General features: G+C 35.2%; 1 protein-coding gene across 5 annotated transcripts in view; it reads right to left on the reverse strand.

Annotated features, from left to right (window-relative positions):
• ANKIB1 (ankyrin repeat and IBR domain containing 1) overlaps window positions 1–14,682 on the reverse strand; it is a 187,113-nt gene that overhangs the window by 52,470 nt on the left and 119,961 nt on the right. For all 5 annotated transcript variants that reach the window (XM_004475712.5, XM_004475711.5, XM_058296987.2 and 2 more), the window contains 2 exons: window positions 1,274–1,482; window positions 44–132 (listed from right to left, as the gene is read on the reverse strand). In XM_004475712.5, coding sequence (XP_004475769.2) covers window positions 44–132; window positions 1,274–1,482 — 298 coding nt within the window. The remainder of the gene's footprint in view (window positions 1–43; window positions 133–1,273; window positions 1,483–14,682) is intronic.

The following is a 14,682-nucleotide window of genomic DNA, read 5'->3' on the forward strand; positions in this document are numbered from 1 at the left end:
TACTATCATGCAGTAAGAAATGCTAAACTGTTCATATACTCACGACTCCCAACATCCTCTACAAAAGTCATGTCCACAGGGCATATCCACTGGATCTTCAAATACAGAAATACTACACATACAAATGTCACACTGGAGAAGAATAATACATTCATAAAAATGTTTCAATACATTAAAGGCAAAAGTAAAAACACAGTAATTATAAATTTTAAAGTGTATCAAAGTTACAAGGAAAGTTAAAATTAATGTGCCCACCTAATTGAATATATATATACTATCCTTAACTTCATTTTACTGTGGGATTTAAATATTTCAATACAAAAGTTAAACTCTTAAATCCTAAATTTATGTATCAATCATTAACTATGCATTTGGAAAATGACATACTAGAAATAAATCATTATAATCTATTCAGTTCAAGATAAAATTCTTGCAAAATAATCATTTCAATATCAAGTCCTTCACCCTATGCACACCCCAGAAAAATCTACAAAATTACAATCATTTTGTGTTTTAATTATAAATCAGAATATTCAGAGCAGCATTTAAGGCTATCCAACCAGGGAACCCTGCTATAAAACTATGTATTTTCTAAACAGGGACTTTCTAGAAGCAAACTTTATAATATTAAAGATTCAAATTAAAGAAGTGGGATTTGGTTTTCCAAAAAGGCCTAGACAAAATGAGGAGAACTTTCATACATATCACATATTTTGAGTGGTTGAATAATTCAAGAAATGTTAAAATTTCCTATAAAGGCACACCAATGTTATGTCAAATGTGTCAAATGTGACAATGGCAGTATTGTTTCAAAACAAAAAGGAAACATTATGGAAATGTATCTAGATGAGAAACTCCAAAACCTTTATTGAAACAAATACATAATTATCAGAACATGCTGGAAATTAGTAGCTTTCAAGAAATAACAAAAATGTTTTTGTATTTTGGTTTTAAGTGCCTATTACAAACTCTTTCAACTTCTAATATATTTCAGTATGTTGGGTTTAAAACTTTCACTGGAGTTTCTAAGCAAAAATATAGCTGATGGTTTCCCCCAAATTCTTTTGTTTTTTAGTCTGTAGTTTAGAGATCACACAAATATTCTGATAGTAATATTTCTAAAAACATGAAAATAATTGAACCCTTTAAGGTACAGGATTCAATTGCAAGAATACAACCAGAGGCTCCATGAAACAGTATTAAATAAGTTAAAAGTTAAAAGATTAAAAACAAAAACAAAATTACGGAAAGCACTTTGAATACTGAACCATACCAAACTCGTGTCCAAATCCCCAGGAGATAAACTGATATCATCTGGAGAGGTGACAGAAGAACGTGTGGTCCTTGGAGTTCTTGGAGAAGGGAGTGTGTCCCAGGCATTATACCCACTTGGCGGTGGAGTTGGCATTTGAACTCCTGATCGTTGGCAGCAGTTCTCTGGGTTAGACATCCAAGCTTCAAGTAATTTCTCCCTGTCCCAGTCTTTAAGAAAATCAGAATGATATCTCTCACATATCAGAAATATAGTGATGTTTTAAAAGCTATATAACAAAAGAAACAGTGAGGATAAATTAAAAAAATATGTATATATATGTCATATAAGGAAGAAAAATGAATTCTATCAAAGTAGCCATTGCATATGAATATCCAGGTATGTTATTTCTATTAATATTTTTAAACAGAATTTAAATGCTTTCATAACCAACCGTGGGGCTTATAATCATTTCAATATCTAACAATATGAACATTCTCATTAATTTCTATTAATAATCCAAAAAAGTGGCTCACACAACAGTTTTGGAATTTACTCAATTTTGTTGGCATAGATTTAATTTCACCTTTCCACTTTCAAGAAAAATAAATAATTTTGCATTTGGCTTTACTTGTGCAAGTTATAAAAATATCATGTAAACATACCAAAATGCCAATAATAAACCCTAAAACTCATTTGAAAAACAGTTTGAAGGCAGAAGGACCTTCTAAAGGGATCATGGTCGTAAAGTTTCAGTGAAGTAGTATAAATACTATGTTAAGTGTGTTCATATTTGGCTTAATTTTTTAAAAATTAACTTCCTATTGTGAATGCATTTAAAGTGGCCACTGAGAGATGTGCACTCTCCCATGCACTTCGTTGGGGCCCAGCACTGACCTTTCCCCTGAGCCCAGGATGCAGCCAGAGGCCCCTCTGGGGACCTGTCTCCACAATTCTCTGCCTCCTCAGCTTGGGCTGCCCACCCCGCAGTTCCGTTCCCGGGTCAGTGTCTCACCAGCCAACTTCTGCATCTGCCTCCCTCTCCTTTCCTCTCTCTCCCCAAGGACCTCCCCCGACTTCTTTCAGCCAAGCCATTAATCTGAGACAGAAATGGGTTTGCTATCGATTCTTTGACCACTATTTTTTTTATTATTATTACAATTTATACTGTGGTTGTTCTCACCCTTCCCTGCCTCTGTTTGTCTCTTTAAACGGTGAAGCTGGCAGAAGCTCGGTGCTAGCTGTGTCTCATTTCAGAGGAAGAAAGGGCTGGGGGTGGGGGGGCCAACCTGCAGGTGAGGACCTGAGCTAGTTTGGGAACAGAGCAACTGTATGGACAACCCACCAGAGGTTGTGTTTGGCATTGTAAGCCATTTCTGTTAAATTTCACAATATCGGTTCAAGAATTATAAATAAACTTGTTCATAAAAAAAAAAAAAAAAAAAAGACTGTAAAAACTTAACCCTGAAAAAATCTAATATATCCATTATTTTGCTAGTTATTTTGCATATAATAATTCATTTATTTCTCCCAACAAACTTTTCAATCATTATTTAGGTGCAGAAACCAAGACTCAGGGAAGTTAAATAACTTGTCCAAGCTCACATGGATAAGATTTGAAAATGATTTCTGTGTTCCAAAGCTTGTTCTTCTCACTAAGAACTCTATTTTTCAAGAATATTAAAAGGTAAATTTTCCATTGCAGGGCATTCTTCAAAATTTCATATTTAAAATACAAATAGTGGTGGAGAATTTCTACTGAAGATTTTTTTCAACTGATTAAGTCAATGCATTTGGTGGTTTAGCAGGATAAGTATTACTTAGACATGCAAACAAGGTAGAAAGAGTATATTTTCAGGGGAGGAAATCACATATGTAAAGTCACAGAGGCATAATGGAGAGACCTGAGTAGTTCTATAGAGTTACAATATAGAATGCTGTGTTTTGGGGAGATAGGAAATAAGATTGGAAACAGGAGTCAGATTATAAAGGGGAAGAAAAATCTAATAAGTGAAAAGATTGTCTCCGACGAAATGCTGTTAAATAGACTTAGTGTTCTGTAGAGATCATTAATTACTTACTGATATTAATAAGATCATGGCCTGTACACAATAGTTCACTTTCTTGTGGTACTGTGGACCGTTGCTCAAAATTACACATATTTTCAAACATAACATTAGAAATCGACATTTTCTACATGTATTACAAATTTATATATGTGCATGTTATGTATGTACCTATATATAAAAAAGGTACTTACATTTCCAACCAACAGTAGTTAGGTTTTGCTTCTAAAATGTATGGCATAAAATTTGACAAATTTGCTAATAACATATACAGCTTTATCTGAAGAAAGGCATTTTAAAATACAAAAGCAATCCTTTATATGAATATACTTTTATTGAAGACTTAGTACAGATGAGAGAACTAAATAATTTTTGGAGTTTCTCAAAAATCAAATTTTTACCAGACTACTGCTAGTTCTAATGGCATCATACAATATCATGATAGGCTCTTAAAAGTTAGCATGCAGGACTTCCAGGGAAGATGGCAAAAAAGCTATTAAACAGGCAGGAACTGTCAGAAACAACTATTTTGAAACTCCAGAGGCCAGAAGAACACTGTATAACAGGGGTTCTTAACCAGCGATCCGGAGACCACCAAGGGGTCTGTGTGGAAAGATTTCAGGGGGTCTATGAACTTAAATTGAAAAAAAATCAACTTATCTTTATTTTCTCTGACCTCCAACTGAAATGTTGCATTTCTTCACTTATGAATGCATGCATAAATTACAGAAGTATTCATTTCATATCACATTACAGTTGCTGCTTATCTTGAAAAATCGTTTATGCTCATCCACACGTTGAAGTTACAGTAGTTGTTAGCCCCAATGCTACTTGAGTGTCAAAAAACTATTTGTCGTTACATTCTGAGAAGGGGTCTGTGGTTTTGAGCTGATTGGCAAAGGAGTTCGTGGAATAAAAAAGGTTAAGAACTCCTGCTGTCCAGCATCTAGGGACGAGCAGGAGGAAGAGGCTGATAAGTTACCGCAAAGAACTATAAATGGGTATCTTTGTGTGGTAGGCCGCCATGGGGTCCAGCCCATGCTGCTGGTGTCACAAAGAGACATAAAAATCCTATACTCCAAGAAAAAGGTGGGCAGGGTCAATCACTGATCAAGGCTTTTGATTAGCAAATTCTGATTGCTGGGTCCCAGCTGTGAGGGCAACTATGTTTCAACCCACCCTGCACAAGGGTGGCAGCAGCCATTGTTTCATTGCTCCCTGGTCTTAAGGCTCAAAATATACAGATTTCTGATTTGGAATGTGATGGAAATGTTTTGGTAATGCATGGTAGTGATGGTAGCACAGCATTGTGAATATAATTTAACAGCACTGAAATATATATCTGAATGTGTTTAAAAGGGGAAATGTTAGATTGTATATACACAATGAACCCAAAGTAAACCACAGACTTTAATTAATAGTACAATTATAAAAATGTATTATCAATTGTAACAAATGTTCCACACCAAAGCAAGGTGTTAATGTGGTGGTATATGGGAATCCTGTATTTTAGGCATAATTGTTCTGTAAATCCACATCTTCTCTAATAAAGAGAAAAAAAAACTTGGTGTGCAGATACTTAAAAATATTTAAAAATGTGTTATTGACTAAAGACAGGTAAAGAGAGTCTGTTGTTTTTTTTAGCAGCTGTAGGAATTTGCAGTCATATTGAAAAACTGATCTGCTACATCTATTTTCACAAAATGCCATCAATTTTAAAAAGAGAGGTAATGGGCAAGTTACTTAGCCTCTTTGGATCTCAGTCTTTTTTTTTTTCAGTTAACTGAACAAAATGATAGTATCTATTTTATAGGGTTGATATGAGGACTAAAGGAATACATGTAACATGTTTGAAATAGTATCTGACACACAACAGTATAAACACTATTATTAGGCATAGGGTATTTCAGGGCTTATCAAACTATTCTTGATGATCTCAAGGTATAGGTATTATAGTATGAATTCCAGCTCAAGCAACAGAAATAAGGGATTTAGCTAGAGTACTTTGGTGAGGAAGCAGGAACTTACTCTGGAAACTTAAAGCATTAGGGAATAAATAAATTAGATTCAGGGGGCAAACAAATGATTATATAGGCTAGAAAATGTTTACTAATAACCTCATCTTGTCCCTTAAAATAAGACTCCAGTTAGTAGCTTTAATGAAAATGTGAGCACAAGGAGACAGCATTTCTTCTTTGAAGAATGATAGACTAAAATAAAATTTAAAACACCAGTTAGAACTTTATGCTAAATGAGGCACAATATAAGTCTAATTTATTTTACTGAAAATCAACTAAGAATTTTTTAAAAAATGTCATTAAAATATCAATATGGTGGTGAAATATCCAATTAAATGCTTCATTTGCATCTTTCTTCTTTTACTTATTTTATATTAATAATCTGTTGATTAAAAACATACTCTTAAAAACAGACTTTATTTTAAGGCAATTACATTGGAAAGTTAAAGGATGCTATGAAAGTTGATGTTAATTTTCTTTTATTTTTAAGTAGGGTTGTAGCTAAATGTCTGTTATTTTAAAAGGTAGGACAACGGAAAGCCACGGGATAAAATGGTTGACATAAATGCCTTTATAGTAGTAACACTGAATGTTAATGGATTGAACTCCCTAATCAAAAGACACAGACTGGCAGAATGGATTAAAAAAACATGAGCCATCTATATGCTGTCTACAAGAGACTCATCTGAGACACAAGGACACAAACAGGCTGAAAGTGAAAGGGTAGAAAAAGATATTCCACACAAACAGTAACCAAAAGTGAATTGGTGTAGCTAGATTAAAATTGGGCAAAATAGATTTTAAATGCAAAACTGTTATAAGAGACGAAAAAGGACATCATAATGAATAAAAGGGGCAATTCACCAAGAAAAAATAACAGTAATAAATATTACTAACCTGAGTGTCCCAAAATACATGAGTCAAAGACTCAAAACTGAAGGGAGAAAGAAATGGAGGTGGTGACAGCACAACCCTGTGATGAAAATGAGAGCCACTGAGTGTGTACACTTTGGATGGACTGTATAGGCATGGCACCATATAATATAATGAACCCCATGGTGGATGATGGACTGTGGTTAACAGTACAAATATGTACTCTTATGAACTATAACAAATGTACAGTACTAATACATGGCATTAATCACAGGGTGGTTTATGACAAAAAAATACACAAAATGTAAGCTATAGTTCATATACTTATGAACTATAACAAATGTACAGTACTAATACATGGCATTAATCACAGGTGGTTTATGACAAAAATATACACAAAATGTAACTTACACAAAATGTAAGTTAGCGATAATATTTTGATGACGCTCTTTCATCATCTGTAATGAATGTGCCACAACAATGAAAGGTGTTCTTAGAGGGGTGACGTATGGGAATCCTGTATGATACATAACATCATACAGGGCTCCTACACATCACCCCACCACAAATACCTTGCATTGTTATAAAACATTTCTAACAAATTATGAAAAAGCATCATCAAGGTATTACTACTGATAGCCCCCATCTTACATTTTCCCACCAACCCTCCCTAATATTTTTTTTGTTCATAAGCCATATAATTTATCTAAAGTGTACAACCAATGGCAGCTGTTATAATCACCGAATTGCACATTTATCACTTCAATTAATATTAAAGAATTTTCATTATTCAAAAAAAAAAAACAAAACCAAAAACACTAAAAAACAAACCATCATACCCATATGTTAACGTTACTAATTACAGATTTTACGGTATGCTTTCACCATTTCTTTTCATTTCCAAACATTTCCAAACAACTTTTTACCAATTCTGCACAAATTAAACCTCAGCTTTTCATTCTTTAACTACATTTTTTTTTCCTGGTGACTGATACTCTAGCTCTTAACTCCATGAGTTTATGCAATATATTTAGTTCACCAAAGTGCAATCATGCAGTGTTTGTCCTTTTGTGTCTGACTTGCTTCACTCAACATAATGTCCTGCAGGTTCATCCATATTGTCATATGTTTCACAACTTCATTTCTCATAGCTGCATAATATTCCATTATGTGTACACACCAGTTTGTTTATCCATTCATCAGTTGATGGACACGTGGGTTGTTTCCATCTTTTGGCAATTGTGAATACTGCCACACGTCATTGCTCTCAGTTCTTCTAGGTATATATCTAGTAGTATCGCTGGATCACATGGTAGATCTATATCTAACTTCCTTAGGAACTGCCAAACAGATTTCCACAGTGGCTGTAGCACTCTATATTCACATCAACAGTGAATAAGTGTTCCTATCTTTCCACATCCTTTCCAACACTTGCAGTTTCCTGTTTTGTTAATAGTAGCCATTCTAATAAGTATGAAATGATATCTCATTGTAGCTTTGATTTGCATTTTCCTAATAGCCAGTGATGTTGAACTTTTTTTCATGTGTTTTTTCACCATTTTCATTTCTTCTTTAGAAAAATGTCTGTTCAGGTCTTTTGCCCATTTTTCAATCAGGTCATTTTTCTTTTTACTGTTGAGTTGTAGGATCCTTTATATATCATGGATATTAGACCCTTGTTGGATGTGTGATTTCCAAATATTTTCTCCCATCAAGTAGGCTGCCTTTTAACTCTCTTGACAAAGTCCTTTGAGGTGCAGAAATATTTAATTTTGAGAAGGTGCCACTTATCTACTAGTTCTTTTGTTGCCCATGCTTGGGTATAAGATCTTGTAGTTATTTCCCTACGTTATCTTCCAGAAGTTTTATAGAAAACCAGAACAAAGCATTATTTAAAATTGCAAAAGAAACAGTGGCGCAAATAACAGAGAAAACAGTATGCATGTATAATTGGAAGATCATGTAGCCATATATTTATTGATATGGAGAGCTTTATATCACGTATTAATTTTAAAAACAGATTATAAAGTAGCATATGCAGAATGATCTTATTATTGTTAAAAACAATGTTAAGTTCACTTTTACATAGATGATACATTAATTTTAGAATTACATAAAAATCAACAGTCATTTTTAGTTTAAAAAATGCTCATTTTTATTTCTTCTACTTTTCTTCCTAGCAATTTATTTTCCTATTCAAAAATTTTCATTGTCAGAAAATAGTTCTTTTTGACCAAACCAGGGAACAACAGGGAATATTAAGTCATTTCCTATAATTTGTCTGACAATATTGTATTGATGTAGTATATTGTCTGATGTCTGGAATGCATTCCCCATATAGCTCCTGAAATTTTGCTATAACTACCATTCAAGAATGTCAGCAATGGGCCATAATATAAAGATCATCCTTTGAAACTAGGGTCACTTCAGTTCAAATTCCAGATCTGCCAGTTATTAAACTATATGAACTTAAGCCAAACCCAGGGTGACTACATCCAATCTGCCCCTAAGTCTTTCAAGGCTCAATGTTTGTAAAGCATTATGTATAGGAACAACACAAAAGGATTCCAATAATTAGCATTAAGTACAGTCAATTCTTAAACTTTTTCTTTGGAATAAAATAATCACAAATTAATTCAAGTATAAGTGTTATCGGGAAACAGATGTGGCTCAAACAATTGGGCTCCTGTCTACCATACAGGAGGTCTAGGATTCGCAGCCCAGGGCCTCCTGGTGAGAGCAAGCTGGCCCACATGGTGAGCTGGCCCATGTGGAGTGCTGGCCCACTTGGGAATGCAGCCCCACGTGGGAATGTGCCCCCTGAGGGAAAGCTGACCCGCGTGGGAGTGCCAGCTGACCTGGACAGCTGGCGCAGCAAGATAATGCAACAAGAGACACAGAGGAGAGAAAATAAGAAGACGTAGTAGAACAGGGGAGCTGAGGTGCCACAAGAGAGCACTGGCCTCTCTCCCACACTGCAAGGTCCCAGAATCAGTTCCCAGAGCCGCCTAATAAGAATACAAGTAGATACAGAAGAACACACAGCAAATGGACACAGAGAGCAGACAACAGGGGCAACAGGGGAGCAGGGGAAGAGAGAAATAAATTTAAAAAAGAGTGTTATCTCCCAAATTTACTTCGCCTAAGCATGTACAAAACAGTTTTCCTATCTTAAAGGCACAAAATGAAACCTTAATATGATAAACTGTCAGGTAAATTGTTACTAAACAATGCAACGAGACCAAATTGAAATTATGCCATTTGCCCAATGGGTTACAAAAGATTAAAGTTTTATCCTAAGAGAAACACTAAAACATGCATGAAGATGTTTGCTGCTGCATTAGATAATAAAACCTGAAAAAGTTCAACAATACTGGAAAGATTAAATCAACAACTATATATAAAAACGCATATACGCAGCCATTTATAAGTGGTAATTATAAAAACTATAGAAAAATATTTAGGACTCTATATGAAGAAATTGCAATAAAAATACATATATACTATTAAAAACATGCCACATGTTATCAAAAGTGTGGAACATACAAAATAAAATAATTTTCTTAGGGAAGTATGATTATTTTCAAAAGTTTCCATTAAGTCACTTTTTAAAATAAAGTAAAACAATTATTCTTATTTATATATATAGATTTGATTATTTATTTTTAAAACAGTTGAGATATATTCATTTACTATATATCCCACCCAAAGTGTACAATCAATGGCCTTTTAGTATAATCACAGTGTTGTGCATTCATTTCCATAAAAAATTTTAGAACTATTTCATTACTCCAAAAAGAAAAACTCCACACCCCTAAGCATTCACCTCTCATTCCCTCTATCCTTTCCCAGCCCTATATAAAACCACTAATCTAATTCCATTTTTATAAGCTGATTTATATTTACATTTTATATAAATAGAATAAGACAATATGTAGTACTCTGAGTCTGTTTCTCACTCAGCACAATGTAGTTTTTTTCCCGCCTGATATTAATATGTAACAATAACACATTTATTCAGTTTCAAAGAAAGTCTCATGTATGCAATATTACTGATATTCATATTTCAAATGAGGTTTCACTATACTACACAGTCCCATGTTTTTTTTTTTTTGTTTTTTTTTTTTATTTAATTCCCCTCCCTACCCCCCAGTTGTCTGTTTTCTGTGTCTTCTTGCTGCGTCTTGTTTCTTTGTCCGCTTCTGTTGTCGTCAGCGGCACGGGAAGTGTGGGCGGCGCCATTCCTGGGCAGGCTGCTCCCTCCTTCGCGCTGGGCGGCTCTCCTTATGGGTGCACTCCTTGCGCGTGGGGCTCCCCTACGTGGGGGACACCCCTGCGTGGCAGGGCACTCCCTGCGCGCATCAGCACTGCGCATGGGCCAGCTCCACACGGGTCAAGGAGGCCCGGGGCTTGAACCGCGGGCCTCCCATGTGGTAGACGGACGCCCTAACCACTGGGCCAAAGTCCGTTTCCCAGTCCCATGTTTTTTAATTTAGCTTTCCATCTAGTAATACACATGACCTAAGATTTGGTGAAAATGCTAATGTTACAAATACCTTTCAGCACATTTTCTGCTTTGATGTTATCACATCAGTAGCAAATATTTTTTGAGTGCCTTTTATGTGCTATATACTATGTCAGGCAGTGGGGAAACACTATTAGGAAAAACCAGACATAATCCCTGACTTCATGGAGTGTACAGTCTACAAAGGAAAAGGACATCAAAAAAATAAATACACAAACAAAAACACCACTGTCAGAAGCACCTTGAGAATCCCAGTGAGGGAGGCCAGATGATGAAGAAGACATCTGAGGGATCAATGGGGGTTAACTAGGTTAAGGGAAGAGGGAAAGACATTCTAGACACATGGAACACAGCAGGTTCAAAGACCTTGTTACAGAAGGGGGTACACCCTTATGAAATTAAAAAGGTGAACACAACTGGAGTATGGAGTGCAGAGGGGAAGCAGTGTGTAGGATGAGGTCAGAGAACTAGGCAGGGGCTAGGTCAAACATGGCTTTTTACAAACAGTTCTGTCTTCAGCACAGGAAAGTCCGTGAAAAACTGGGACTGGGGTTAGGAAGGACAGGTTACTATTAGATTTGAAAAGGTCATTCTGACTACAGTGTGGAAAAGCAAGCAAGCAAACTGGGTAAAGCAAGAGTGGAGGAAGGAGAGACCACACAAGAGCATTTAGTTAGAGATGATGGCAGCTAGGATTAGGTGGCAGCAATGGAGATGAAGAAGGGGGCAGTTTAAGATTTAAAAGTGAAAGTGACAATTTGGGGATGACAGAATATAAGGTATAAGGGAAAGGGAAATGTCACAGTTAGTGTATAAGGTTTCTGCTTTGAATGCCAGTTGGCTGGTGCTGGGAATATGAGAGAACCAGGTAGATGTGAAAGACCATGATTCAAACTTTCGACATGATAAGTTTGAGATATTTTTGAGATATGCAATAGGTGCTGTCAAATAGACAGTTAGATAGAAGGATATGGAGTTCAGAAGAGAGGTATAGGCTGGAGAGGGAAATCGTATTTACTAAAGCACTGGGAGAGGATAAGATTTTCTACGAAGAGAATATAGAGGGAAAAGGGAAGATAAGGACCATGTATATTTTATTGCTTGTGGATGAGAATAAGCCTCCAAAGGAGTTAAAAATATTTTAATGTAAACTTACTCTAATCTTAAGAAAATTAGCCTTAGTCTCATATCTTGTAAATTTTATTTTCTCATTAGGTAGCATTCAATTATATAAGTTACTTTTATTACTAAGGAAATACTCAGAGAATGATCTTTGTATTCCTGACAGTCTCCCATAAAATTTAATTACTATTTAGTAAATACTGCAAGTACTTCTGCCTAATGCTTAATCTAGATCAACTTCACTGCTGGGAAACTCAATTTGACAATGGACAGTATAATTCTCAAATCTATTTCCTTTGTAAAGTTGAATGACCAACACCAAGGATACCATCTATAAATCTTACAAATATTTCTGTTTAATGGAACTTAAACAGAGCCCATCCTGGCATTAAGGGCAATTAAGGTAAACTGGAGCTCTGTGCACTATTTTACTCACTAACATAATTTATCTCTGTAAATATTACCTGATTCTCAAACGTCACTGACATTACCTAAACAATATAGAAGACACGTCCATTTAAAAACATTCATTTTCCTCCTTTCATATCTTATTTGGGGAATAAAATATAGAACAAACTCTTAAAGTTATCACAAAAAAGATAAATTCCAACTAAGTAGGAAAATTCCGTGAGATTTCACCTTATTAGAAGTAAACCCTATTATGTGAAAGAAGCAATTAAAGGAAATATCAATAGAGTAATAATGGCATTGATTCACTTAATCAAATGTAATGCAACAATGCATGAAAAATAAAAGGAGGAAAATGTTCCTTTAATATCAGTGAAATTACTGATAAAGTGATTCTTAGGTTCAATAATATACTGCCACTTTCAGTTATGATACATTATATTATTTAGTTGAATAAATAGCTGGGGAGCAGAGATGGCTATCTGTACACAAAAATGCTGTAGTGTGGAACTGTTGGTTGTAGTTGGGTGTGGCTATATGACTAAGGTCTGGTCAAAGGATTTTGTGTAGAAGTGATGCATGCAACGTCCAAGACGGTCCCATAAAAACCTCCAACACTTATTCCTCCATGTTCTTTTCCCTTTCTGACTGACTGGTTGGAGATAATTTCTGTGGCAACCCGGGAAACCACTTTATCTATAATGGCAGAGTGCCAGCCAGTCAGGGTCCCTGAATAACTGTGTGGAGCAGAGTCCTCTTCCAACCTCCTCTTCTAAGTGGAAAGGCTTTGGACTATTACAAGACAAATTAAGTGAATGTTTACTGTATTTGAGCCTACACTTTTGTTTCGGCTGCTAGCCTACTCTAAATAATATAGACTATATTGCTAAATACATAAGGTAACAGATAAAAAATAAACTTTGATTTTCAAGTTTCTGACTATGGTAATTGGGTAAACATTTGGGCCACTAAACAAGGCAGGTTGAGAGATAATGAATTCAGTTGTGGACATTCTTAGAATAAAGAGAAAATGTTAAAAAGGCATTTAGAAATACAGCACAGAATGCTTGATTAAAGTCTAGGTTGTAGATATAGTACTTAGTGTTTATTTTCCAGGGGATTTTTGAAAGCACTTGTTTCATTGGGGTATATAACACATTTATGTGTATTAACAGAGTTTCTCAGTGTTCTGCTTGGCATGTGTCTTAGCTTGCTAGGGTGCCTAACAAAGTACCACAAACTGGATGGCTTAAAACAACAGAAATTTATTCTCACAGTTCTGGAAGCTAGAAGTCTGAAACCAAGGGGTCAGCATGGTTATGCTTCCTTTGAAATACGCAGTATACTGCAGTTCTGGCAGTGGCATTCTTTCGCTTATGGCATAGCTTATTCTCTGCCTCCATCACATGGCTGCCTTCTCATTCTGTGTCCAAATTTATTCTTCTCATAAGGACACCAATGAAATTGGATTAGGGCCCACCCTAATAATATCTTCAAAGACGCCTTTCCAAATGGGTTACATTTGGAACATATATTTTGTGGGGACACACTTCAATCCATAACAGCAGGCCTACTTACAATGCATATTTTTATGCCTCACCCCAGACCTAATGAATCAGGGTTTTAGTTTCCCAGATAATTGTTATTTAGATTAAAATTTAAGAAGTGCCAGCATATAAAGAAAGAAAAGAAATGCCAAGTGTAGAACCCAGGGAAACATCAATACTGAAGGCAATGATTCTAAAGGGTTATATACCAAATTATTAATATTGGTGATCAAGGGATGATGAAATATGACATTTAAAAATTTTCTTCTGATCAAAAGATCATATAAAAATTCTGAACATTGGCATTATATGTTTTTATAGATTACCAAGATTTATAGTTAATTATTATTAAGTGTGCAGTAGAGGGTCTAACTCAGCATGTGACAACTCCCAGAATGCTGTCTTAAGAATCACAGAGAACTTATACAAAAGCTTTCCTAAGAAATGAAACCCCTTAAAAGGGACAGAATATTCCTGAGTTGATTCAACCACCTTACTTTGTGCAATTCATGGCAAGAAATGTCTTTTATACAAAATAAATAGAATTGACAATACCAATAACACAACTCTTAAGTATTTAACCGAATAACCACCATTTTATATCTGACATGACTTTAGCAAATATTAATGTCAAAACCAGGACTAGGACTCTGGATTCCAAATTCTAATCCCACTCAAATCAGACACATTTCTAAAATTAGTTGATTTAAGTGCTCTGTTTGAACAAAAAAGAAAATTCCTAATTTTCCTCTATAATTTCAAGCCAGTTTATTCTTTGGAATACAAAATGTCATGAGGATACTGAGTATAGCAATAACCACTGCACAGAAGACAACTTAGGCTTGTTTAATGAACTATTTTGTTTTATATT

The sequence above is a fragment of the Dasypus novemcinctus genome, chromosome 5 (assembly GCF_030445035.2).
Source record: "Dasypus novemcinctus isolate mDasNov1 chromosome 5, mDasNov1.1.hap2, whole genome shotgun sequence".
NCBI classification, from domain to species: domain Eukaryota; kingdom Metazoa; phylum Chordata; class Mammalia; order Cingulata; family Dasypodidae; genus Dasypus; species Dasypus novemcinctus.